This window comes from Tachypleus tridentatus, chromosome 6, assembly GCF_004210375.1.
Source record: "Tachypleus tridentatus isolate NWPU-2018 chromosome 6, ASM421037v1, whole genome shotgun sequence".
NCBI lineage: Eukaryota > Metazoa > Arthropoda > Merostomata > Xiphosura > Limulidae > Tachypleus > Tachypleus tridentatus.
This window is the reverse complement of record NC_134830.1, coordinates 78975026-79000674: the sequence shown is the minus strand read 5'-3', so window position 1 is coordinate 79000674 and position 25649 is coordinate 78975026. Positions and strand designations below refer to the sequence as shown.

General features: G+C 30.2%; 1 protein-coding gene across 1 annotated transcript in view; it reads left to right on the top strand.

Moving 5' to 3' along the window:
- smo (smoothened, frizzled class receptor) overlaps positions 1–24310 on the top strand; it is a 56470-nt gene extending 32160 nt beyond the window's left edge. Inside the window, exons 5-12 of the mRNA XM_076505675.1 lie at positions 694–913; positions 1057–1177; positions 10004–10096; positions 12292–12400; positions 12554–12742; positions 18150–18286; positions 22314–22454; positions 22672–24310. Coding sequence (XP_076361790.1) covers positions 694–913; positions 1057–1177; positions 10004–10096; positions 12292–12400; positions 12554–12742; positions 18150–18286; positions 22314–22454; positions 22672–23771 — 2110 coding nt within the window. The 3' untranslated portion in view covers positions 23772–24310. The remainder of the gene's footprint in view (positions 1–693; positions 914–1056; positions 1178–10003; positions 10097–12291; positions 12401–12553; positions 12743–18149; positions 18287–22313; positions 22455–22671) is intronic.
- Positions 24311–25649: the final 1339 nt, after the last annotated feature.

The following is a 25649-nucleotide window of genomic DNA, read 5'->3' as shown; positions in this document are numbered from 1 at the left end:
TTATAGCTGTAATGAAACTATTGGCAAAATAATCCAAAAAAACTATTGTCTGACTGAGACAGCCTCATATGGAAATTAGTAAATTGAAATTTTCTCTTTCTATTCATTGTAAATAATGCAATAGCAAATGTCAGAATTATTGACATATGACAGACAGTTGTGGCTGAGATGCTACATTTATTAGGAAAGTTCTTGATAATAACTGTTATAGTGTAAACTAGATTAAGTTAATGTAATTTTCATCAGATTTTGTCACAACTAAGTAGAATTAGGTAAGGATTTTGAGTGTTCTTTAATTTTGAAATGGTGTATTTGCTTTTTATGTCCATATGAATGGAGAAGAAAACCTCTAATATACTCTAAATTAATATAAAAGAAAAATGAATTGAGAGAAAGGATTTAGTTTGTGATTCCCATTTACAAAAGATAAATATATGAGCTCCCAGTATTGAAACTAGATTTAGATCTTAGAGACATTTTTATCAATAAAATTTTAACATCAGTTCTTAGTTTTGAAGTAAAAAATGTCAGGGTTTGTAATTAGCATCCATTTAACATGGAAATTGATTATATTATGAATATATTAATTTTTCCAGGTATTAATAAAATTAATATCAAGAAATATTAACTCTTTATAATTTTTGTTTTAATTTTTGGCATATTTTTAATGTGAAGCTTTTCTTCCTATTTTAGATCAGGAGAAAACCTTTCTTGTATCATCATCTTCATTCTCATCTACTACTTTCTGATGGCTGGAATTATATGGTTTGTTTTCCTAACATATGCTTGGCATGTCTCTTTCCAAGCTGTAGGTATACCCAGAGAAGTGATTGAAAGTCGAGCTGCCTATTTCCATATTGTTGCCTGGAGTGTACCACTTGTGCTTACTATAGCAATCATGGCACTTGGTCAGGTATGACACTTTCAAAGAAAAATAAAGAATATTAGTTTAATGCATGTTTTTTGCTTTAACTTTCATTCTTTTCTATAAAAGGTAACTTTTCAAAGAATTATATATATATATATATATATATATATATACTTTCTCTCGCGCAGGTTGATGGGGATTCACTAATGGGTATTTGTTTTGTTGGTTACCTTCATCCTTCAAGAGCTGGTTTTGTTCTAGCACCAGTATCAGTAGCTGTTTTTTGTGGAGGATTTTTCTTAATAAAGAGTGAGCTTTGATAACTTTATCTATATTTTACTGATAAATATGAAAAAACAATAAAAATATTATGTTGTTAGGAAAATATTTGATATATCATTATGTAGCAAGAATGCTAACATGTCAGTAAATGGAGTAAGCTTAAAACTGTTTAAAGAATTTACAAAAGAAGTGTAAACCTTTGAGCTTATATAATTTTGTACCATGTCATCAGAGTTGTGTAAACGTTTTTACAACTACATGTGGTATGGAATATGGAGTATTGTATGCAAGTTAAACATACAAAACAATTACAAATGTACTGAACACTTAATCATAAAAAAAAATATATAATCTACCTTAGAGTTTATACTCGGGAATATAGGATTGTAATAGAAATATCAAGAACAACCAGTGTTGCACATTTCCAGTTCAGGATCTTAAAGACACTTAATACATGTGCAGATATCTATCTCTTATAAAATGTATATTTTAAAGTAACCAGTTTTTTTTTCTTTTTCAGGTTTTCTAAAGGCTTGCTTTTTTGACTAACCTCTTTTGCATGTTGGTAGGTTGACTAAAAAATATGCTACTAGGTTTGGATTTTAAACTTTACAGTGGGTTTCTTTTCCATAATAACATAATTAATACTTCTTTAATAATGAACTAAAACTATCAGCTAATAAATTAACATTTCTAATATTGATGTGTAAAAATATAAAAATACTTTTTTGTTGAGCCATGAACTTAAGTTATGTTTTTCACAAATGCATATATATGTAAAAGAACTTTAGTATTATTTTTTTATTAAGGGTTTTGAACTGTACCTTGAAATCCATTTATGACTCATTTATGTCACATTTTGATTGTATAATAAATCTATGTCTCAGTTGGGGGTGGTGAAGATTTTAAAAAATGCCTAAATGTGCTGGAAGATTGAAGATCTTTAACATTATTGAACTTATAACATGTACTCCTCAAATGTTGAGGTTTTTTTTGTATAAGTGTAAGTGTTCATACTGTCAAAATCTGGGTAGTATGTGTCACCTTTTCATCAGGCATGGTTTGAAGTATTTAAACCATAACACATACTAACCAGGTTTGAAGTATTTAAATTTTTTCATAAATGACGTGCATATATAGCTTTACAATTCATATTTCACTTTTTCTAGATTTTATATTTCAAAGAACTTGTTTTACTTATTTAATATTTACAGTTATTTAAAGTTACTTGCTCTTTATAGAACCAATTTTGTAGTTTTCACTATTTTTCAGTTCAAGTGAATAGTTCCCACAAATGTCTCTAAGGATATGCATCTGGTTGAATCTAGGTACAAAAAAATTTTTTAATGGTCTAAAAAAATATTTTGAAAAAGTAATCAACATAATATTTATAGATAAGAGAGATTTTAGAACAGCCAACAGCAGATGGAATATGTAAACCAAGAAACCAGTAATATGAGGTTTGGGGATAATTTATAAAAAACTTTATATTGGAAATAGAAAATTACATCAGAGATTATATAAATTATAGAAACTTTGCTGATAAATTATCAGAACAAATAGAACCTGATCACAATTTAATAACTGGATGTAGTTTTACTGGACCCCCGTTGTGATCCTGAATAAGGATTGAAAGCAATTTAATATTGTTTTGGACCATTATAACAAAAACAACAAAAAAAAATTTTTTGTATCTAGATGAAGTAAAATTATTTCCTTAAAGGTTTAAATATAATTCTTAAGGACTATTTGTTTTAATATCAAGTAAATACACAACACAGTACAGAGTAATGTAAAATAAAATATACATGTAAACTATTTAATTTTAGCTGTTGGCTTTTGTATGATAATATTCATCAACTATCAGAGACATCTATGGGAACTAAGATCTAACTTATTCTAAATTAGTAATGGTATGTTTTGAAAAGGATATTTAAACAGATTGTCAAATTACATTACTTTAGATTGTTAATTATTTAAAAACATCATGGAGGAGAAGTAGAAGAATCAAAAACGTTTTAAATAATGCAAAAGAAATATCAATTGACATTTGAGATGATTGATAAAAATTTAGATTTTTTGTTAAAATTAATGAAAACAGAGAACTATTTACAGATATTTATTAGAAACTTACCAATTCATGTAGGTATTGAATATTTTTTACTTATTACCATAAATATTATAAGCTAAAGATAAATGTATGTTTTGCTCACAGGATTTATACATTAGTTTCAGAAGTAAAACGAAGTTAAAGTAGAAATGTTTTTAAAGTTTCATTATCTGAATAGAATAATTGAAAGGTAATTTAGCATGGTAAAAGTTGATTCTAATGCTAAAGAAAATAAAAGAGAAGAGAAAAAACAATTATTCATCTTCTATATACATATAGTCAAAATATTTGTTTTGATATTTACTCTATTCAAAAAAACAAATGGAGGAGGCTATAAATGTAAACAAATATAAAGTATCCAAAATCATAAATTAATTCTATCAGTGTAACAATTTAGAAATCTGTATAGATTTAACTACAATGAAACATAATTTCAATGAAAAAAAAGGAATCTACCATATAATAAAGGAAGGGGAAAAATGCATATCCCACATTCTTGCAAGGAGATTTTTTTTATACAACTCTAATTTTGACTGTGATTCCAAAATCTTAAATTAATTCTATCAGTGTAACAATTTAGAAATCTGTATAAATTTAACTACAATGAAACATAATTTCAATGAAAAAAAAGGAATCTACCATATAATAAAGGAAGGGGAAAAATGCATATCCCACATTCTTGCAAGGAGATTTTTTTTATACAACTCTAATTTTGACTGTGATTCCAAAATCTTAAATTAATTCTATCAGTGTAACAATTTAGAAATCTGTATAGATTTAACTACAATGAAACATAATTTCAATGAAAAAAAAGGAATCTACCATATAATAAAGGAAGGGGAAAAATGTATATCCCACATTCTTGCAAGGAGATTTTTTTTATACAACTCTAATTTTGACTGTGATTCAGAATATGTTATTTATGCCTTATATTGTATGACATGTGGAGAACTGTATGTGGGAGGAAAAAGAAAATTTAATATTGAGAATAAATCTACTTGCATATTGCATGAGAAACCCACACTTAAGACCAGTGCCAGCTAATGCAAATTTTAACAGTTAATAAACAGTTTGAAAATTTAAAAGAACCTTATTTTAAAGTACTTGCTTCCTTCTTGACCATGTAGTAATGAAATAAGGTTGAAATAAGAAAAGTATTTTATTAACAAATTCAATCTTTTGAATAACAGTTAATACTAAATCATAGCTTAATATATAAAGTATTATTTTGCACGTTTTACAGAAATATTTTAAATATACAAGTGTACAAGTAGGGTAATTGCTTTATTAAATTTAATACTAGATTTACAATTGATACTCTTTAATTTTGTAGTTTATTAGAAATTTTAAGTATATTAGAAAGCTATACTAAATTTACATAGAATTTCTATTTTGTTATGAAGTAATATTTATCTTTGTAATTTTAATCGGGAGTTATAAAGTTTACAGTGATTTTAATTTAGTTGTATTATTGTATTTAATTAAGTATCAGATTTTAATTTTATATTTAAATTGCATTGTTTATAAGATGAAAATAAGAAGAGCTAGTTTATAAAGAGCAAATAATTTTAATTGTAAAAGTTGAAAGAAAGAATAAAACTTGTATATGTAAAAATTTGTTCATACTCACTTGTTTCAAAAACTTGAACATTGGTTTTTATCTTATCACTGTATTTTAATTTATAGAATTGATTTTTTTTCCTTCTCTTGTTTCTTAACTTGTTCTATACTGTGCATTTTTGTTAGTCATGTTCCATTGGTGTCTGTTTTTTAACTATTTATTAAGGCTTCTCTTTGCATTTTACACTTTCCTATGAAAAAAGTTATAGCCCAGAAATCCAGTTGTTCCTTTTTGATTTTCATTTTATTAAAATATTCTCCTGTGTTTTGATTTTTATTTACATACTCACCCCTAAGTATTACAACCTACATTTTGTTTTGGTTTAAAATTTGGTTTGATCTGAGGATCTTTGTTGTCATATTGGTAACATTTTGGGAAATATAAATCTTGTTATAAATGTAGATGCTTAGTTCCTTAGCTTGACAAGAAACTTTACTTGTAGGTGAGCATTAAATGTGTTTTCATGAATAAAATGCTATTATAAAGCTAGTTGACAAGGATACCTATACCTGTGTGATTGTACTGAATATCAAATCATGAGCATATTATATAACTCATGATGTGTTACTTATATGCATGAAACTTTTCATTTAATGTACTTCATGTAGTCACTGGACATAGCATATGCATGCTATGTCCAGCAAGGCTAACTGAGTGGGCCATTCATGTGAATGCCATTTTATAAGTATAATATGAAACAGCATTATTAGATTATTGTTGCAATAAAAATCAGTGACATTAAAGATTATCAAGTATGAGAAAAACATGCAAATCATGAGAGTTGGGACACATCATTGAGTCCAAATTTTCAGTTTTTTTCTAAAACTTTAAGATGATGTTCTTTTATCAAGATATTTGTAGTATTTGAGGGAAGTGTATATATAGTGAACATGGATCTGTAACTAATTTATTGTAATAAATGTTTAACCATTTTATTTGGTGAATCAAATATGGTCACTTCATCACTTATAAATTTTTATAGAAATCCCTCAAGTTACAGTGTTTAAATTTTTTAGAATATTTTTATATATTTCTTGGTTTGTGAATTTTTTGACATAACATGATACTGATCAGTATCACTACAACAAATTTTGCTGCTGTTAATGTTTAATTTCAAATTTACATATTTGTTCTCCAGATTTTATTAAATATTTATAAAAACATTTTAACCCTATGCTTATGGACTTTATCAATTTAACCAACATTGTAACCACCAGGAAACTATACACACTGAGAATTTTTCAAAATGTTTGATACACAAATAATCAGATTTTTTAATAAATCATATTTGCTTATGGTTTTTGAAAATATGAAACCTCTACTGACTCAGTTTGAATGAAAAGTGATTTTTATGCTAAAAATAAAAATGCTTCTTTTAATCTTGTAGTTTTCTTATTTTATATAACCTCTAGAATGTCCTTAATGAACTGCTTAGTGTGGATTCCTGTACATGGTAAGGGAATCTCCCAGGGAAGGTTCTGTTCTTTCATTTTACCTCCTCTGGATCTGAACACCCACCCACATGTTTGCTGTGTGTGATGACCCGTGAAGAGGAGGAGAAGATTCTGGTGGTTGAGGGTCCAACCCTAACATACCACTTTGGCCTTGAATTCTTGTAGACAAGTGGCTTTGGGATGGCCCGTCCAGGGTCAGTCAGTTGGTTTACTTGGGCTACGATCAACCAAGTACCAGTGTTGAACATTCTCAACAGGTATTGTGGACATTGTGTCTGATGCTGGTGTTTTGGTATAGTGCTCATGAAACTCTTGTTACTGCAGTGTCCTTATTTGGCATTGTAGTGGATCCTTTCTTAAGGCTCCATGGTGGGTGGTAAATGGGCACTGAAGTATTATTTTTTTATTATAGATTCTCCAAATAAAAACTAAAATAAAATAGTGAAAAACAGTCCATAGGTAAATGATCACATCTGGAAGATTCTGAGCAGCAATCTTCAACATTTGTAACATCTATTGTACTTCATTTTCTTTTCTACAGTCTTTCAGACAAATCTTTAGGGCAGATATCTCCCATTTTCATTCAGAAGGGACTAGAGGGACTTGCTAGTTCTAAAGTCAGTAAAGAAGGTTTGCTCTGGTGATATTTGTGGAAACGTCCACATCTCAGAGGCATTTGGAGATATACCTATTGAGGTTATGCCTCATGCTACTTTGAATTTGTCATGAGGAGTTACTGTTGAGAGGGATTTGAAGAACATTCTGGAGTCAGAGATTCTCGCTGGTTTCACCACCCAAGGAGTTTCTACAGTGAGGTGTATCTCTTTTGAATAAAGAAAATAGAGGAAAAGATGTGGTTGTAAGCAGAAGGGCTCTCCACCCAATTTGCCTACACATGAATAAAAATATCCATATTGATACAATGGAACTACCAAGGTTTTTCTAATCTGGATGGCATCAAAGTACTCATTACTTCCTTCCATCCTGTATGTCTTTCTTTACAGGAAACATATCTGAAATCTGTTGATACTGTCATACCATCACCATTTGTTCTCTGCCTCTGGCCTGGAGAGATCTATGATCAATGAGACCTTGATGCTCTCATTGAACAGTTGCTGTCTCCCTTTTTAATCCTGGGGGACTACAATGGGCATCTACCCCTCTGGGGAAGTGCTGATGTTGATGGGAGGGGTTTCTCAACAGAGCTTATGCTCTCTAATCACAACCTTTCTCTTGTCAGTAGTGGTTTTTATACTTATTTTCATGCACCTAGTCAGTCCTTTACTGCTACTGATCTCCCAATTTGCTCCCCTTCACTATTCTCCTACTTTTCATGGAGGTTTGACAATAACCCATGAGGCAGTGATGATTTTTTATAATTTTGAGAGAGACTGGCCATGGTCGATGCCACCCGACCCACATGCCCACATAGAAGCTGGATCAAGCAAACTGGCCCTCTTTCACTGGTCTTGCAGAACTTGATCCTGCCATCGATAGCAAACTGTGTGGCAGCAGTAACTGACTGTATTATACATTCAGCTGCTCAGTGTATTCCTAAAACCTTGACATGTTTTTCCACGATATTCTTGTCTGTGGTGGAATCTTGCCTACCACTTAGCACAGAAGGCTCAAAACGGGCCTGGGATACTTTTCATAGGTATCCCACACTCGCACTGCATCATTTTCCAGCAGGCCCATGCACATGCTCGATGAGTAAAATGGTTAAGCCATAAAGATTTTTGGATTAAGTTTGCAACCAGCATATCTTCTCTCACCAGTTCCAAAGTCACAATAAACCACATTTTGTTGTCTTGCCATCTTTACAACTCAATGACAGCATCATTTTAAAAATATTTTGTCCTGAGGTTTATCCATAACATACAGTGTTACTGGCAACAGTGACACTATCCACCTTAGGAATGTTTTTATTTTTTTAAAGGCCATTAATCTTTTTAATACTATTTAAGTTTTTTAATTTATACATTAGACCTTTTTAATGTGATTCCCTTTTATGAATCAAAGTACATCTAGTTGGATTTGAAATTAGAAAGTGTTTGTAACATCAAATAACTTGAAACTAGGACTGGAAGGGTTAACTTCAGAAAACTAAAGCTGCTGTTTGAACTACCTGTTAGTCATACCGGTGAGTTATAATAATTAAAATTTTGCTACAAGTCTTTTAAAATTTGTATTATTTTACTTTGGAAAATGGCCATATTGTCAAATAACTTGAAACCAGAAGTGGAAAAGCCAACTTTAGGTGACTAATGCTGATTTGTGAACTTACCCATCAGTCATCCTGGGGAGTTATGATAATTAAGATTATGCTACAGAAAGTTCTTTACAACTTGTACTGCTGTACTTTTTCTTTTACTGCTGGGGACTAGATGTAACAATTGGATTTAATGCTATTTATTTTTTTGTTCAGAAATTAAACTTTGCCTTATTTTACCTTACTTTCCTTTTATGAATTTTAATAATTTTACTGTAATTTTAACTTTACCAGATGTTTGGGGCAGATAGCCTAGTTGCTTTTCACCATAAAACATCAAACCAACTAACCTTAATGAACATCAAAGTTTTTCTGTAAAACTGTTTAGGCTTGTTTTTTCAATCCTAACAAAAACTGTAGTAAAATATTTAATGCATAATGAAATCAAACATCAGAAAATATGAAAAATTAAAAATACCTTTCCCTTCTGAAGAATGACTATAGATCTTAGCAGGTAACTACAATGACATATACTACAAGCCTCAACTTTTAGCATTTCATATATTACTTATTTTATATTTCTTGATTTATAGTGAACTTCAGATTTTCTCACAATATGTGAACAAAATACCACAACTGGACAGAGGAGTATATATATATGAATAATCAGGTTATAATCATGTGAGCATGTACTAGATGCTTTCTTTGAGTGATCTTGAGGAATGTTTTACTAAATTTTTTCATTGATATTTTGTTGTCTAACTTTATAAGTTTCTAATTTTGACACTTAAGTTATTTTTGTTTAATATATGTGTAAATAAAAAATACAAGGAAGAAGAAATTTAGTATTACTTTAGCCTGGTGCTATTTGCTTTTGGATGCTGTGTATTCATAACACTGCTCTTTCTCATTATTTTGGTTGTCTGAAACATAGTTCATGCGATCTTTATGCATTTTAGAACCAGTGTATAATATTAAGCACTAGGGTAAAATGCCCCTAAATCACTACAGTCTATTTGGCTTTCTAACTAAACTATAATTAAACAAATAAATTATATTATTTCCAGAATAATGATTTTACTCAACACATATTAATATTTTCTTGAAAACTGCCAAGTCTGACTGCCAAAATTAAACAAATGAATAAAAGAGAGTGATATATTAAATTTTGCTCTTTATTTTGGTTATAAATATGCACCTTCTTGGTAAGAAACTAATCTTGAAGCTGCAACAAAACATGAGGGGCATTTATGATAAGTTTGAAAAATTAACACATCAGCAATTAAAAAATATGAAAGGTTCACATCTTGTATGCTATCATTAACTACAGTTTGAATTTTTAATTGGTTGGACACACTGAAAGCTGTGGTTGGTAAAAGTTTTTGTTTGTATCTAATGACTGGAATATAACCTTTAAAAACAACTTTTAATCCACTGGTTAATTTTTTTTTCTTAGGTTTAATTGCTCTAGTTAAAGTGAAATTAGGTAGTGCAGAAGTTGTAAGTGAGGAAGCAAACATCAGAATACGCCACATGATCATAAGAATGGGTATGTAAATTTTTTTTTTATGTTTATACAATATGTAATGTTAAAATTACATTGGTGGAAAAGATAGAATGGTGAAACCATCAACATAATTTCAGAAAACAGAAAAAACAACCTTACAAAAAGAGACAGTTTCATTGAAAACCTAAAACAAGACAAAAACATCAAAATCCTGAAAGAAAATAAAGGAAATGTTAGTCATAATGAACACGAATGAATAATCCAAAAAATGAAAAACATCCTATCGGACACAAACAAATTTAAACCAATATGCACAAATCTAACAAAGACATACAAAATGCAACTAAACAAAATACTACTAAAAATGAAAAAATCCAACACAAATTCAAAAGCACTTTATTCCTACCTACACAAAACTGACAAAAAGCAAAATCAACTAACAGAAGTAAATATACCCTACGATTTAAAAACTCACAAAACCATATACGGCTGCATACCATATATCCCCAACATCAGCAGAAAAATAACCAACATTTGGCAAAAACCTGCAACAAAATATAACATTCTATTTAATACCAAATTCATTCAAAAACCATTCATGAAACTAAGGTCCATACTATGTAAAAACTACACTGACAAACATAATACCAACATTATTTATAAAATGCAATGTGATAACTGCCATGACTTCTATATTGGAGAAACAAATAGAAAAATGGAAACCAGATTCAAAAAACATAAAAGGTCACTTTCACACGTTTTCGAACACTGCAAATCAAATAAACACAACATAACCATAGAAAACACCCAAATACTAAATAAAGAAACAAACATAAACAAATGCAAAATTAAAGAAGCCTTACTTATACAACAACTCAAATCCAAAATGAACCAATATGAAGGGACAATTTTTATACCTATATTAATGAATATATCTATCAAAGCACACCTCCTAAATTCTTACACTCAATTACACAACCGCCATCAAATGTGTGGTCAACTACCTGTCAATAATCCTTTTTGTGTGAACCTGACAATGACCAAAGAAGGTTGAATTGTTGTTCATTCCTCTGTTAGTGCTATCTCTACCCATACCAGCTGTTTTTAAATATATAATTTGAGTTCCGAATTTGTATGAAACTGTAGTATTTTGACGTCACAAACGTAATTTTAACCAGTGCTGCATTCCACATACTATGTGACTCACAAAAATCGATATATAGGTGTATTCTTTTAATGTTTAGTTTTAAATTAAGAAGTTAAATAATGTATAATATGAAAATTTGAATTATGATCTACAGTTTGATACCAAACTTAGTGACATAACTTTATATTATAGTAATTCAGTAAAATTTTGAATGCAAGTCAACAAGCATGATGACATGGCTTTTAATCCTTTACCTCTAGTGAAAGGATTAGTTAAATTGTGAAATTCTATAAAGTCATGACATGCACATTGTCTTACATGTATTAACAGGGTTAATAACCAGTAAAGTAATCTTGGTTCCATATGGGGCTAAAATAAGAAGTTAAATTGATTGCTGAAAGAACTTCCCCTCCCTTTCAAATTCAACTCAAAGAAAACCAGTTTTTAAACATTTTGTGTATTGAATAATAGGGTGGAGAACACACAATACTTAAATGTACTACATATAGTTATGTAATGTAAATGGTTGTATTTTCCTAAGAGAGACTTGTTAAGTTTTTATTTGGTGTCTGAATGCTTTATAATTTAAAGCAGTTACATAATTACTTCAGTAATAAATAACTGATAAAACTTGACATGGGTGATTGTTTATAAAATGTAATGATCAACAAATTTGCATTCACAAAATAATGAGCAGGTAACTATTGAAATGTGAACTAAAATAGTTTAATTCATGAGAAACATACCTTTCAATACTTTCAAATATTCACCCATCACATGTCTATTCAGGTCATGGAGAACTAATGTTTTTGGATATTTGCTTCAACATGGATGCTATCACCTCTAAATGAACAAAATTTTCCCAGTGATTACTTGTCACTGCTTATGTTCTGCACATATTGTTATTAAAAAAGCATTTTTATGCTCTCACTGCTTAAAATCATTTGTATTTTCAAAATTCATGATCTTGTTGTGGTTTTTTATCCATTTTTTAGTTTTACAGAAAATTTGAAAATACAAAACAGAGAATCATTGAACAGCTTAACTCTAGTTTTGTCACACCTTCTGTGATTATTTTACTATTTTGCAGGAACCTTTACATTGCTGGTGTTTCTATTGGCATTCTGTACGTTTGGTTGTCATGTTTATGAGTTTCTGAATCAGGCTAATTGGATAGCAAGCATGGAAGATTTTGTAATGTAAGTATTCAATTAATTTGATCAGTACTTTAATTTTCTATATTTTAGTTTTTGTTTGTGTAAGTTTAAAGAAAAAGGAAAAAGTGTTGTAACCAAAGGAAAACCTTAGATTTTTCTGTATTAATTCATTTTTGAACAATTTGTTTTCTTTAGCTGTGCTGCCAACATTACTTTAGCAGGTAGAAGTAATGGTGAAACTTTGAAAGGCTGCAAAGCCAAGAGTCATCCAAATATTATGACTCTACAACTACATGTGCTAGCAATGTTTGGTACTGGAGTGCTTATGTCATCTTGGGTCTGGACTTCAGCAACAAAGGCTTCTTGGAAACGTTTTTTTAATAGGTAGGGAGCAGTGATTCACTTGTTAGTGTGAATGATTTCTTTAGAGGTTTTCAGTGATGAGTTATATGTCACATTGAAAACAATTTGTAAGAAAATAACAAATGAGTACATATCATTTTTAGACAGTGAACAAATTTGTGGTTATTTCACACATCAGCCCGGCATGAACAGGTGGATAAGGCCCTCATAATCTGAGGGTCGTGGGTTCGAATACCTGTCACACCAAACATGCCTGCCCTTTTAGCTATAGTGGTGTTATAATGTTACAGTCAATTTCACTACTCATTGTTAAAAGAGTAGCCCTAGAGTTGATTGTAGGTGGTGATGACTATCTGTCTTCCCTCTGGTCTTACGCTACTAAATTAGGGAAGGCTAGCACAGATAGCCCTCATGTATCTCTGTGCAAAATTCAAAACAAACCAAACCAATTTCACACATCTATGCTCTCTCCATGTAATTCCATTTATCATATAACATAAAATTGTTGCTTTTCAACTAAATTCTAAGCACAGTTAGAAAAATTGTAAAAGCTGCCCTGTATTTGCTTTTGGAACCACTCAAATCTTACTGGAATTATAAACAAGGTACAGTAAAACCTGTCTAAGGAGGAAACCTGTACAAGCCAGAAATATCAAAATTTTGCAGCATTATCTCAAGATTTCTCACATAAAAGGCCCTCTGTATGGCAGTACTTGCATAACATAGATGAAACTATGTCTTTCACCTTTCTCCTCTGTCAATAGAACCTGAATAAGGCAAAAAAAGTGTTTTTGATTAAATATTAATTTCTTATTTAATTAATAATTTGTTTAAGTGTTAATAACTTCTCAGACATTTTGTTACAGTAAGTATTGAATAAATATGTTCTGTTCTTTTTCTGCCATCATTATTTTTGCAGTTAAATTAGATTCATGATTTGAAGAAATATACTTGTCTTTTTTAAGTACAAAATTCAGGTCTTTAAATAATTCTCCCCAAAAAAATAAGTTCCAATCTCTAATTTTAAAATTTAGGGAAAATTTACCATAGGTAAAAGGTAAAAGTGAAAATCCATGCTGTTTCAAAAATTTAGGGAAGAATCAACTTCCTGTAGAATGGGAAGCAAATAATAAAGTGCTATATTCCAGGAATTTTTGAACAAATTAAGTCAAAGAATGGAACAAGAAAATAGGAATATTCTAATTTTCTGAAATAATGGAGCTTGTCACCCAGAAGTTCAACTTTCAAATGTTCATTTAATCTTTCTGCTTCCATGTACAACATTAGTTGTTTGGCCACTAGATAATGGAGTTATACAGTGTATGAAATTGAAATGTAGAAAATGCAAACATGGATGATTGTAAGAGAGCATCTGAAAGGACCGTGACAATTGGATTTTTAAGTCATTAAATTAAATATGAAATAAAGTGCTTTCGATACTGTGTATTTATTCTTGGTAATGGCAGAGATTATGGAGAAGTTGTTTGTTATGACTATTCTAGTAAAATCCACATACTGATTGAGAAGATTGATGCAGATGATTCTGTGAATGCAGAAAGTTTTGTGAACATTAACAAGAATGTTTTAACATGTTTCATTATTTTTCACATTTAGTATAATAAAAACTTAGTGCATGTGCTTGAGTTAGCAAACAGTTAATATTATGTGTCCACCTTTTGCTTTAATAATTGCAGGCAGTCTTTCAGGTACTGTTGCAACATATTTAATCAAAGTGTCCATTGGAATTTTACTCCAGGTGTCTTTAATACACTCTCATAAAGTTTCCTTGGAAATAACTATTTGTCAAGTTTTCGATCTGTCAAATCCTATATGTGTGCAGTTGGGTTGAGATCAGGGCTCTATGTGGGGGACACAGAATCTTTGGAATGATTCCTGAAACTTCTATCTTAGCTAAGTAATTTCTACACAAGTTGTATGAGAGTTTAGGGTTATTATCTTCTTGATAGTAGAATCCTTTACCAATAATATGCAAACCAGTGGGTATACAATAACATCAGTTTCTGATGGGACTTGCACTTGTACATTTTTCCATCTATTAAGCAAGTGTTTCATACTGCCTCAGTTTAAAACACCATCAAACCATCACAGTGCCTTTCCATGCTTGATGGTAGGTGTTATGCATTTAGGTATCTCATCTTTTTCCATTGGATGTATAGTCTACATTTTGAACCAGATGTTCAAACCAGATTTCAGACTTATCCATCCATAACAACCTTTTCCAATCATCAGCAATTCAGTTTTTATACTTTTTAGGAAATTTCAGTCTCTTGACAGTATTTGGAGATTGAAGTAAAGGGTTTTCTAAACTACTACACAACCAATGAATAGTTTTATGTCCTTTATCTCATACTTGAGACTAGTGGCAGTCTTCCTTCTGTTGCAAAAGCTACATAAATGAAGATACTTAACATTAGTATCATTGAGTTTAAGTGTTCTGCCTCTTCCTTTCCTATTTTCAAATTTAGCTGTCTTGTTCTCACAATCTAGGGTGTACTTGACAATGTTTTTGAAGCATTTCAAGTCTGCAATAATTTATTGAAGAGTCCAAGCAGCATCGTGTGAGGCTTTTTATCTAAACTGTGTCTGCTCTATCACAATTTTATATGTTTTTTGGGCTGTAATATGACAACAAAACTTAGTGGTAAACACTGTTTTTATCCAGGTTTATTAGCAGAGTGCTGTTAAAATGATTTCTTAACATGACATAGTGTTTACAGATAATAAGGGACCTGTTTATCCATCTGAGCTGTCCCATGTTCATAGCCAAATTTATTTTAAAAAGCTCAGAGGTAATGCAGTTGTCTTTTTCAGCTTTATTTTCATTTATCGATTAATCAAGATGAGACATATTGCTTGAGTCTTCATCAGTAAAAATTGAAGAAAAGGCAGAATTTAATAACCTATCCATATCATAATCATCCCTCAAGGGTCTTATCACCATCCTAAGATTTTGTTTACCACTAATGTACTTTGAAAAAATCCTTACTGTTAAATTTTGTTTTCAGCTAAATTTTTTAATACATCCTTTTGGATGTCCTAACTTCCTGTTTTGTAAATCTTTTATAGTACCAGTCCATTTAAATTTCTGAAATTTTTTTTTTAATTTTTGTCTTTTATACCCTTTGTGAGCCAACCTGTTTTTTCACTTGAGGCTATCCATTTATTTCTCTAAGGAACATATTTGCTTTGAATATTGATAAATTTTTCTTTAAATTTCCAATTCACAACAGATAATTCTTATTGCATCCCTTCAAAATTTGTGTTTTGAAATTTGGAATCAAAATATCTTTATTCCCAATTTCCATATGCAGCAAAACATCAAACTTTATAGAGTAATGGTCACTTGTAGCAAAGTGTTGCCCAGTTTCTACCCTTCCAATCATTTCTGTATTAAAAGTTGACAATCAATCTAAAATAGCATTATTTCTAGTAGGTTCCTTAACCAGTTGGTGAAGAAAGCCATCTTGAACAGTTTTCAGAAACTTTTCTCTCTCATGGTTTCACTTTAGCATTTTCCAGTCAATATATGTCTGAAATTAAATTCACCCATAATTATGACTTCATTAATAGCTGGAACCTTAATCATGTCTTAAAGTTTCTCTCTAATTTCATCAGTTTCATATGGTGGTCTCTATCATATTCTTGCTAAAAGCTTTTTCCCCTGATAATCGACTAACATTGACCCATATAGATTATATTTTTGCTGTTACCTTTAATATTCTCAACTTCAACAGAATGTATCTCACATTTTACATACAGAGCCACTCCAACCTCTTTCTTTACAACTCTGTCCCTCTTAAATAACCTCTAACCATTTCTTTAAAAATATTTCTTACGGCATAAACTGATACAATATGCTAGTTTTTTTTTTTTTTGTAGTTAAGATACTGCCTGGAATACCATCACAATTATTTCAGATTCTAAATTTGATCAATATGTTCATTCAGGCAGAACCTTTATGACATGCCCTTGGTAAAGTTGTGGGATTTCTAAAGGATAATGAGTGTTCTTACACTGCCTCATTCAGTTGTTAACAGTGATCCGTGAAGCATTATCAGTGTTGTTCTACTATATATTAAAAAAAAAAGTTTAATAACATGCTTTACCATACCATTGAATGCACTATTGTATTTATAGCTTTTCTGGTAGTTACTGTTACTGTGTTAAAAATATTGTAAGATGAATGTCTGTTGGACAGTTATGGAATTAGTTCCAGCAGTTTTGAGATTTTAACAATCTTGACTTTTTTTTAACAACAAAGTAAACTAGTAAATAATGGTTACTGTTTAAGTTGTTCATTGAAGGATTAGATATTAACACTGATAAATCCTTTCTTCTGAGATTTGGTTATTTTTAATATTTATTTTTGTATTCTGTGTTATTCATACTACATAATCAAGAATACTTGTTGAATGTGAATATTCTTATCTAATGTCTTGTCACAGAAGAATATTCCTGTAGCTTTTCATTCCTGATAATGAAACAAAAATTAAGAAATCTGGATTCTAAATTATAAGAAAATATTTGAAAATTTTGTCTTCAGTTCAGTTCAGTTTTATTGACTACGAACTTCAAATTTTTAAATAATTTTACTAATTTCCAGGTAACACTAGCCTATTTTCCTGACATCAGAGTATTAAAGATGAGAATTGTATCTTTTTAACACTTGTTTGCTTTAAGGATACAGTTCCTCTCAAAGTTGGTTTCACACAGAGGTTTTAAGAACTCCATGAGTGGTACAATATACAATAAATGAATTCAAACAGAAGTTCACAATTGAACAAACAGAATGCATAAAGCATAAAGTGAATATAAAACTAACAAAAGGTTAATTATTTGGGAGGATGAAAAAAAAAATTATAATATCTGGGAATATGACAGAAATAAAAGTATGTAAACTTTTTTATATTTTTGCTCATGAAATCAACTAATTAAGCAATAAATAATACTAAAATATAAAATCTACCACAAAGTTTGTTATTAAACAATTGTTAAAACAAAGTGTAAAAATTATAATTAAGAACTCTGATTGTGTGCTTGGAGTCATTTATGAGTACCAAGATAATTAAAATCTTGAATACATTAATTTATGTTTAGTTATTATATTCCATCATGTGATATGACTTGCATCCAGATTTGAGTATATTTTTATTTTATTGTGATGTATTTTGTTTCCTCACCTCACAGTGTAACATTTGATAGCAATAAGTGGCTACTTTCTTAAAGTATATTCTAAATGTATATTAGGCTATAATAAGCCTTCTATGATATAAATATGCTGGACATAACTGTATATACTATCATATCTATTTTGTTGTTGCAAGGTACAAAGGAAATAAATAGGGTTAAAAGATTTATTTTCATGATGCTCTGTTGAACTTTTGTGATCTGTAATAATTTAAACTAGGGTGTTCCATCAGTCAGAAGAAGAACCAGTACGTATGAGACGTCATAAACTCATTGCACAAGCATTTGCTCAGCAGCAAGGGTTGCACCAAGCTCAGAGCTCCTTCAGCTTTCATAGCACTCATGATGATCCTGTTGGTAAGTTTTATAGTAGTATTGCTGTTGATTGGTAATAATTATACAATGTGTGTGTTTACTAATAGTTAATTCTAGTATCACTTAAAACAGACACAAAATTTGAAATTAAATAGTATGTTTATAAAATCAATATCTCTGCTACATCAGTATTCTTTAGCTTATTAAACTCATTACTTCTAACAAAATATTCTAGTTTAAATATTTCAGTTTGTTTACTTCATGAAACAGCAAGTGTTATCCAAGTGGAGCTATGGTGCATATTAATGTACATGTAATTTCATAAACAGTACGTAGTTTTATTTTTACTGTTTGTTGTACAGAGGGTTAAGTATTTTAAACTGAAACATTTTGAATATACAGATAAGATTACAAACACTGTTCCAAACATGGTGGAATGTTGCATGTTGGGAATGCATTTTGATACTGTGTGGTATTTCATACAAACTGTAATTCCACCAAAAATTAATTGCATTTTGTAAGTGTGTGTAAAAGAGCTTTCTACTGAAGAATATTCATACACTTAGATCATAAAGATATCTAAGCATTATGAATTTAGAACTTCCAAGATAGGAATATCCCTTATATTTAATCACATTGGAAAACAAAGGAATATGGGTCAGTTTGAGGCACCAGGAATGTGCAGTAAGAGACATGCAATGAGATGTATCCCAGTCATCGTAAACAAAGTGCAGTATACAAAAGTCATTGAAAGAAGCTGTTCATGTTTTTCCAGCAAGAGTGTGCAACATAATTCAAGAAGAATCTTCATCTGTACAAAGTACAAATTGTTTATACACAAGGTACTTTCTGTTCAACTGTTTCTTACCTAAAACAAGTGAAGAATAAAGTGGATATTTAAGTTCATGCATATAAAGACATACAAGTTAAGTTTTTGGATGCAGCATTTATGGATTTCTGAATAACCGGACTGTTGAAATAATTATCCTTGTAATCTACTTGGATGGTGGAAAACATTGGTGTACTTTGGACATGGTAACTTACCAACAGAATATTTTGTAGAACTATGCTGCAGAACCATGGTTAGTATGGGTGATCATCAAATAGGGTATGATAGGATGTGGCAACTTGCAATGTGACAGTGTGGTGAGGCTCTAAAATTGTTTTAAATATAACATACTTCTGTATTTCTCTAAAATATAATTTTACTCAGAATTATATTTTTAATTTTTGTTAACTGGTATAAATTTGAGAAGATAAAGCTCATTGATAAAGTAAAAAATTGTGCTTAAATTTTAGAGGAAGTTTTTGCAACCAGAGTTTCATGTAAGTATATATAGCATTTCAAAACTTAATGCTAGTAATCCTTCAGCTTTCTTGCTATAGGCTCAGTTGATTTGACCTCAATTTTGACCCCAAGTTGACCTTTAGTTTCCATACTATAACTTTTAATAAGTTTCATGTATCTTCACAAAATAGTACAAGCTTTCAGTAAACATTAAAAGTCTTTACAGACAAAAATTTTGGATTTGTAATGAAATACTTTTACTAAAAATTTCTCCTTCAACACATGGAGTCAAATTGTTGACTGCTCTAAGTACAAAGTGTTTTTCATGCTCAGATTAAAAATATTTTTCTTTATCTTAAACTTGTTATATTTCATTTATGTAATCACTATCATTTGAGTAAATTTCAAAGGTTTTTTTCAGTAAAACTTTATATTTTGTCTGATATTTTCTCTACTTTGTTGACCAAATCTTCTAATGGACTATAAACAAAACATGAAATGTATCAAAGTTACATTTTTTTCTCTCTTTAGAATGACTTCAGTTTGTAACAGAAACTAGACTTGTTTGTCCTAAATAGTTTAAAACTAGTAACAGTATATATGTTTCTACTTCAATTTTAGCATTTTATTGCCTTTTGAACCCTATCTAACTGATAATCTTACCACACAAGTTATGAATCACTCCATGAATGTGTAGTTTACATTATCTTATTGAATTATGTAACACACAAGCTGTTCATAAGCTGCTCACAAGCATACCTTTTGAGAGTTTTTTTTTAATTTTACTTATTCCAACCTAATACATTTCTAATTTTTAAATTTTAATTTCTTTTATAATAATAAAGAATACACAGGAAAAACAAAAAAATATAATACTGACCTGTGTCTGTTTTTTCAACTGATGGTCAATGAAACTTAATCATACTACTTTTTATATTATTTGTACTGCTACACTAAATTTATTTATTTAACCATATAGTTATAGTTTGTATCTATTTGGCTTCCTTCTTATTATGAAGAATGATACACAGTTTAACAATACCTAAAATAACTGAGCTTTCTTAATGTATCTTTACAAGAGTTAGATTTTGTTAAAGATTACAAGTACTTTGTACACAGAAAATGAAATTATTTTAACAAAAGATTTATTTATATATCGTTATCATTTGCACTCATTATCATCAAGATATAGTGTAATGAAATGTTTAAAATTAAAAAATAGAAAATATTTACATACCTTTTAATATTTTGTCAAATCATATAAAAGTATCTTATTTTGGTTCTATACCCAATTGAAGATCTCTACATTTAAATGTTTAGTTTATTTTTAATGTTTTATTTTCCTTTACTGTCCTTTAGCATTATTGTGTATTGTGACATGTGTCAATAGGCATCCTCATGCAGCATTACAGTATCATTGGCAGAGAGAGATACTATAGAAGAGTGTTGTTGTACTTGCATAATAAACTAAGTCTCATGAACTGAGGAAATGTTTGAGTTGTATATAAAATATTATCAGATTTTTCTAATATGTATTTGAAAATGTAAGTAAGACAATTAAGTAAAATATAAAACTACGATTTAAATATAGTTCAACTGTCTATCTAACTAACACATTTCTAGGTGCTTCCAAAAGCATGAACATCAGCTTTTCTAAGAGTATTTTCAAGAATGTGTAAGAATTCTGTACATCAGTTTGAAACTTGTAATTGAAAAGGATCTATTTCTATTGGTTATTTTCTGTCAAGACATTAAAATCCAATATATTAAAAGAATTACTTAAGTTACAGAGACCAAAAGCTAAAACTTAAATGCTTGTGCATCATTGGACAACGAAACTGAAGTTTAAGAGATTTTTAAAAGTTTGTTTTGAAATGAGAACAAATTAAAACGTTGAATTATACCATACAGTACAATGTTAATTTCACTGATGTACATTGATAGTGTAAAGCTGCTTCATTAAATTTTGAATGTAACTTGGTAAGATCTTGTGAGTGCACAGAAAAGGGTGCCAGTAAACTTATGGTTAAATAATGCATCAAAGAACACAGAATAATAATGTATAAAAACTAGACAATATTCTATAACTACTGTAATGTTTCTGGTTTTCCGATTGTGTGATAAGACCTGTTAAAAGTGTAGTTCAGTCCATTGATGTGTTTCCTGTGGGAATAAAATTTGAACTAGAAGTAAAATAGATGATTCTGTGTGTAGAAAACAATGTAATAAAATATGTCATTTGATAGATTAAAACTTTGACCTTCTGTGGGTTATAAATAATAAAGTATTAAACAGAGAGAACTGTTGAAAATTTGTAAAAGAGAGGGTGTGGCAAGTGAGGTCTGATTTTGTGTTTTATGGCTCCTTAACCAAATAAGATTGAAGGCAAAAGACTTTGCCTGAGTAATAACTATTATAATGAGAAATTTACATTAAATTTTGTATTTCTTGGAGGGGTGGTAAATATATTAGAGAAGAGAAGAGGATAGCTACAGAGCAAATGTTACAATTCTCATACTAAGGTGTGATTGAGGATTTTTTAGATAGTTCTTTATAAAATTAGAAATTAAAAACGTGTATAAAGTTTTGGTGTATTAACAATGTTTAAATGCCAACTTTATAGCATGATAATAAAGTAGTTTAATGATTTTGAATGTAACTATAAAGTTTGATATGGACAGTTTGACCTGTCTGTAGCAAGAGGGTTAATTTGTTTAACAGTAGTAAACACCAGTTTATGTTTTTCACTATTTGAGTATTTAATACTTCTTTTATACTGAGGAATGAATTTGGAGTTGAACAGTATTGCTTCTGAAGAACTGTCATCAACTTGGGCAGCAGCTTTACCCAAATTTATATCTCGAAGAGGAGCACTTGTGGGTGCTGGATCCATGGGAATACGTGGTTACTCATCTACTTCAGGTATAAGTCTTTTTAACTTGAAGCACCTGTTTTCTGTAAGTTGATATATTTGATAATTATAAAGATTAATCTCAAAAGTTTAAATTTTTAGCATTCAATGAAAAAATAGTATTTCTTTTTAAAACATGATTTGTCCTGTTTTTAATTTAATGTTGTGTACAATGACATCAAAACCAATATAATAATGTTATAAAATTTTATTTTGTTTTTTATCTAGATATAAGTCAGAGGAGAGTTTCACTTGACTCCTTTGATCGCCAACAATCATTTGATTCTCAAATGAGTTTCCAAGTTAGTGAACAGGAATGGGTTGCTCATGCGCTTGCTCGACACCAAAGGAGAAAAACCAGACGAGAAAGAGAGAGATTGTGGAGAGGACACAATCGCATTCTTCCCTGGTCTCGAGGTAATAGACGTGGAAGTGATACATCATCCCAGAGTGCTGCAGTTGCTACACAACCTAATGCATTGAACAAAACTACTATAACACAGGCCACAAGTACTGGTGACCTGAATCAAGCTTTCTTTTTTCATAGACCCCCTACAGCATTTGTGATCTCCAGGCCTATGATACAAAAGCATAATTTAATAAATCCTCCATTTACACATGGTATGACTGACAACTCTCATCGGCAGCAAAAATCAAATGACATGACTGACAACCCTCATCAGCAGCAAAAATCGAATAGCCATCCAGCACCAATTGGAAATCTTGGAACCATGCCGGGTATCTTAAACCAGTCAGGATTTATGTCAAATGTTGGATTATTTGGATATATGGGTACTAGCATACCCGGACAGGTCGGGTTACCAATGGGAGTTGGTTACACTCCTCTTCCTGGTAGTGTTGGCTACCAGCATTACAATAGTATGCCTTTTAGAGTTGGTTATTCTCCCTTCCAAAGTATGGCTGCTACATTACCTCCTGGTCATTCACCCATCTTACCAATGCACCCAATGATTGATAGTTCTAGTGAACAAGAGTTTTTCCCAATTAGAATATCAGATACCTCAGACTATGAGGCTGGCCTCATGTCACAAGATGAGGCCCAGATCTTGTCTGCACAAAAACTGTTGGAGCAGCGTACAAAGTGTCTCCAAACTCCTAGTGATGTGATCAAACCATTTCCCCATGTATCACAAAGGTCTAGTCGACAATCACAAGTAGAATCTGTCAATCGTGTCCAGTCTGCTACTCAAACAGAGAGAGAGCTAGTTCATACTGGCTCAAGTAGAAACAGCAAACAAAAGAATAAGAACACTGAAGAAGCTTTTGAAATGGCTGAAAGGAACTCGTTTATACCATCTGCTAATTAATTTGCTAATATCAGCTGACAATATTTATTAGTTAAAACACTGATTAGCCAAATATAATATTAGATCACAAAGAAATTAACACTACAACACAAGAAAAACGATGTTTTTTAAATTAAAAATAATTTTAACATGTAATATTGTATTTTAGCAAATGTATAATACACCACAGAAATGACAAATTAATGGTGATATACTAAGAAACCTGTACAGTAAATTGCTGGTAGTTATTCAGAATATTCTGTTAAAAAAAATTACTATCCTTTTTTTAACACTGTTTTTAAATTTCGAAAAATATATGATTCTGTGTACAAAAGAATGTATCTTACAGTTGTAGTATATAATTAATCTTACTTTTTTCTTAAAAATTATATACATGGAAAGTCATTATGAACCTGTTTTTAACTTAAATGTATATTTGTTTCAGGATATTTTTCATTAATATACACATTATGCTTAGGAATAAAATATCATGATAACATGTTGAAATGTATTACTGCTTATAAATTCAATTCGTATTCATTAAATGTTGATACCCACAATGTTTATCTTATTTTCAGGTAAATATAACTAACACTGAAATATATAATGTGACAGTTATAAACATGGGTCACAAAAAATGTAAACATATGTTGAATGTTCAAAGTTATTTATTTATTGGTGGTCAGTTTTTTTTAATGCAAATGGAACTATTTTAATGTGCTCTGTGTCATCCCAGTCCAATAGTCTTAAACAGGTATAATATTATTGCTGAGTATGCAAGGTTTAAGAAGAAACAGTTTTAACTATTTTCTTTTAAGTAGAATACACACACACCATTAGAAAGTATAAATAATTTGACATGATACAATTAATTAAAAAAAAAATTGTGTTGCCCCTCTCCTCCAAAATCAACTAGGGGCTCACACTGTGACATAATCTGCATGTGTGTGTGTGTTAATTGGGCTGAATAGAAATTTCCAGCATAGTTAGCTGCCCCTTTATCTAGCCTTTTAGGATTTTAAGACCTGGGAGAATGTATAACAACAATATACCAGCCACATTGTGTTTACTAATCTATTCCTAATGAGTTTTATGGTGAGAATGTTTTTCAAAGATGGCAAAACATGATTATAATAAATTTATGAATGAATGTTGTGTTGACAAAATAATCTTCAGGAACTCGTATACAAAGAATAAGTACATTGTCATAATGAATGCTGACCCCACCCATAGAATGAAAGTTAAATGGAATGTTATTGTACAGACAAGCTGTTAGTTAGTCTTTGTTTTCAGTGCAGTGATTAATATAATTCCATGTTAGAAAAATGCAGTTTAGCCCATAAAGAAATTCCTTTACCTCTGAAAGTTTAATCTCCTGTAATGGGTTGTTTTTATACATACAAACATTTATTTGATGGGAAAGTTTATGCATGGTAACTTGTTTCACCATTTGCTTACTTCTCCAACTGCATTTTATTACCATTGCATGCACTACTTTAGTATTATAAAAACACTACATATCTTATTCATTCTGATATGATTACATATTCCTTTTTATAGCTAGTTATTCTCAATTTAATTGCCCTCTAATGCACATGTTTTATTAATCATGCAAATTTGTATGCAACACTGCCCTACCAATAGGAATGCAATACACTTTTCTGTTACTGTTTATTCCTGTCATAAAGTTGAATCGAATCTTCACTTCTTGATTGAGTATGATGTTGTTAAGCCTTAGTGCTTGATTTCAAACACTTTTCTTTAGTTCACTTTGAAAATGCTTAGATTTTTGCATTTCAAAGTATTGTAAATAATCCACTATAAAGTTGAATTTCTTTATTTGATAGTCAATTATATTTCTCGCTTAATTACTGATAGTTGATCAGTATCTGTGACTTC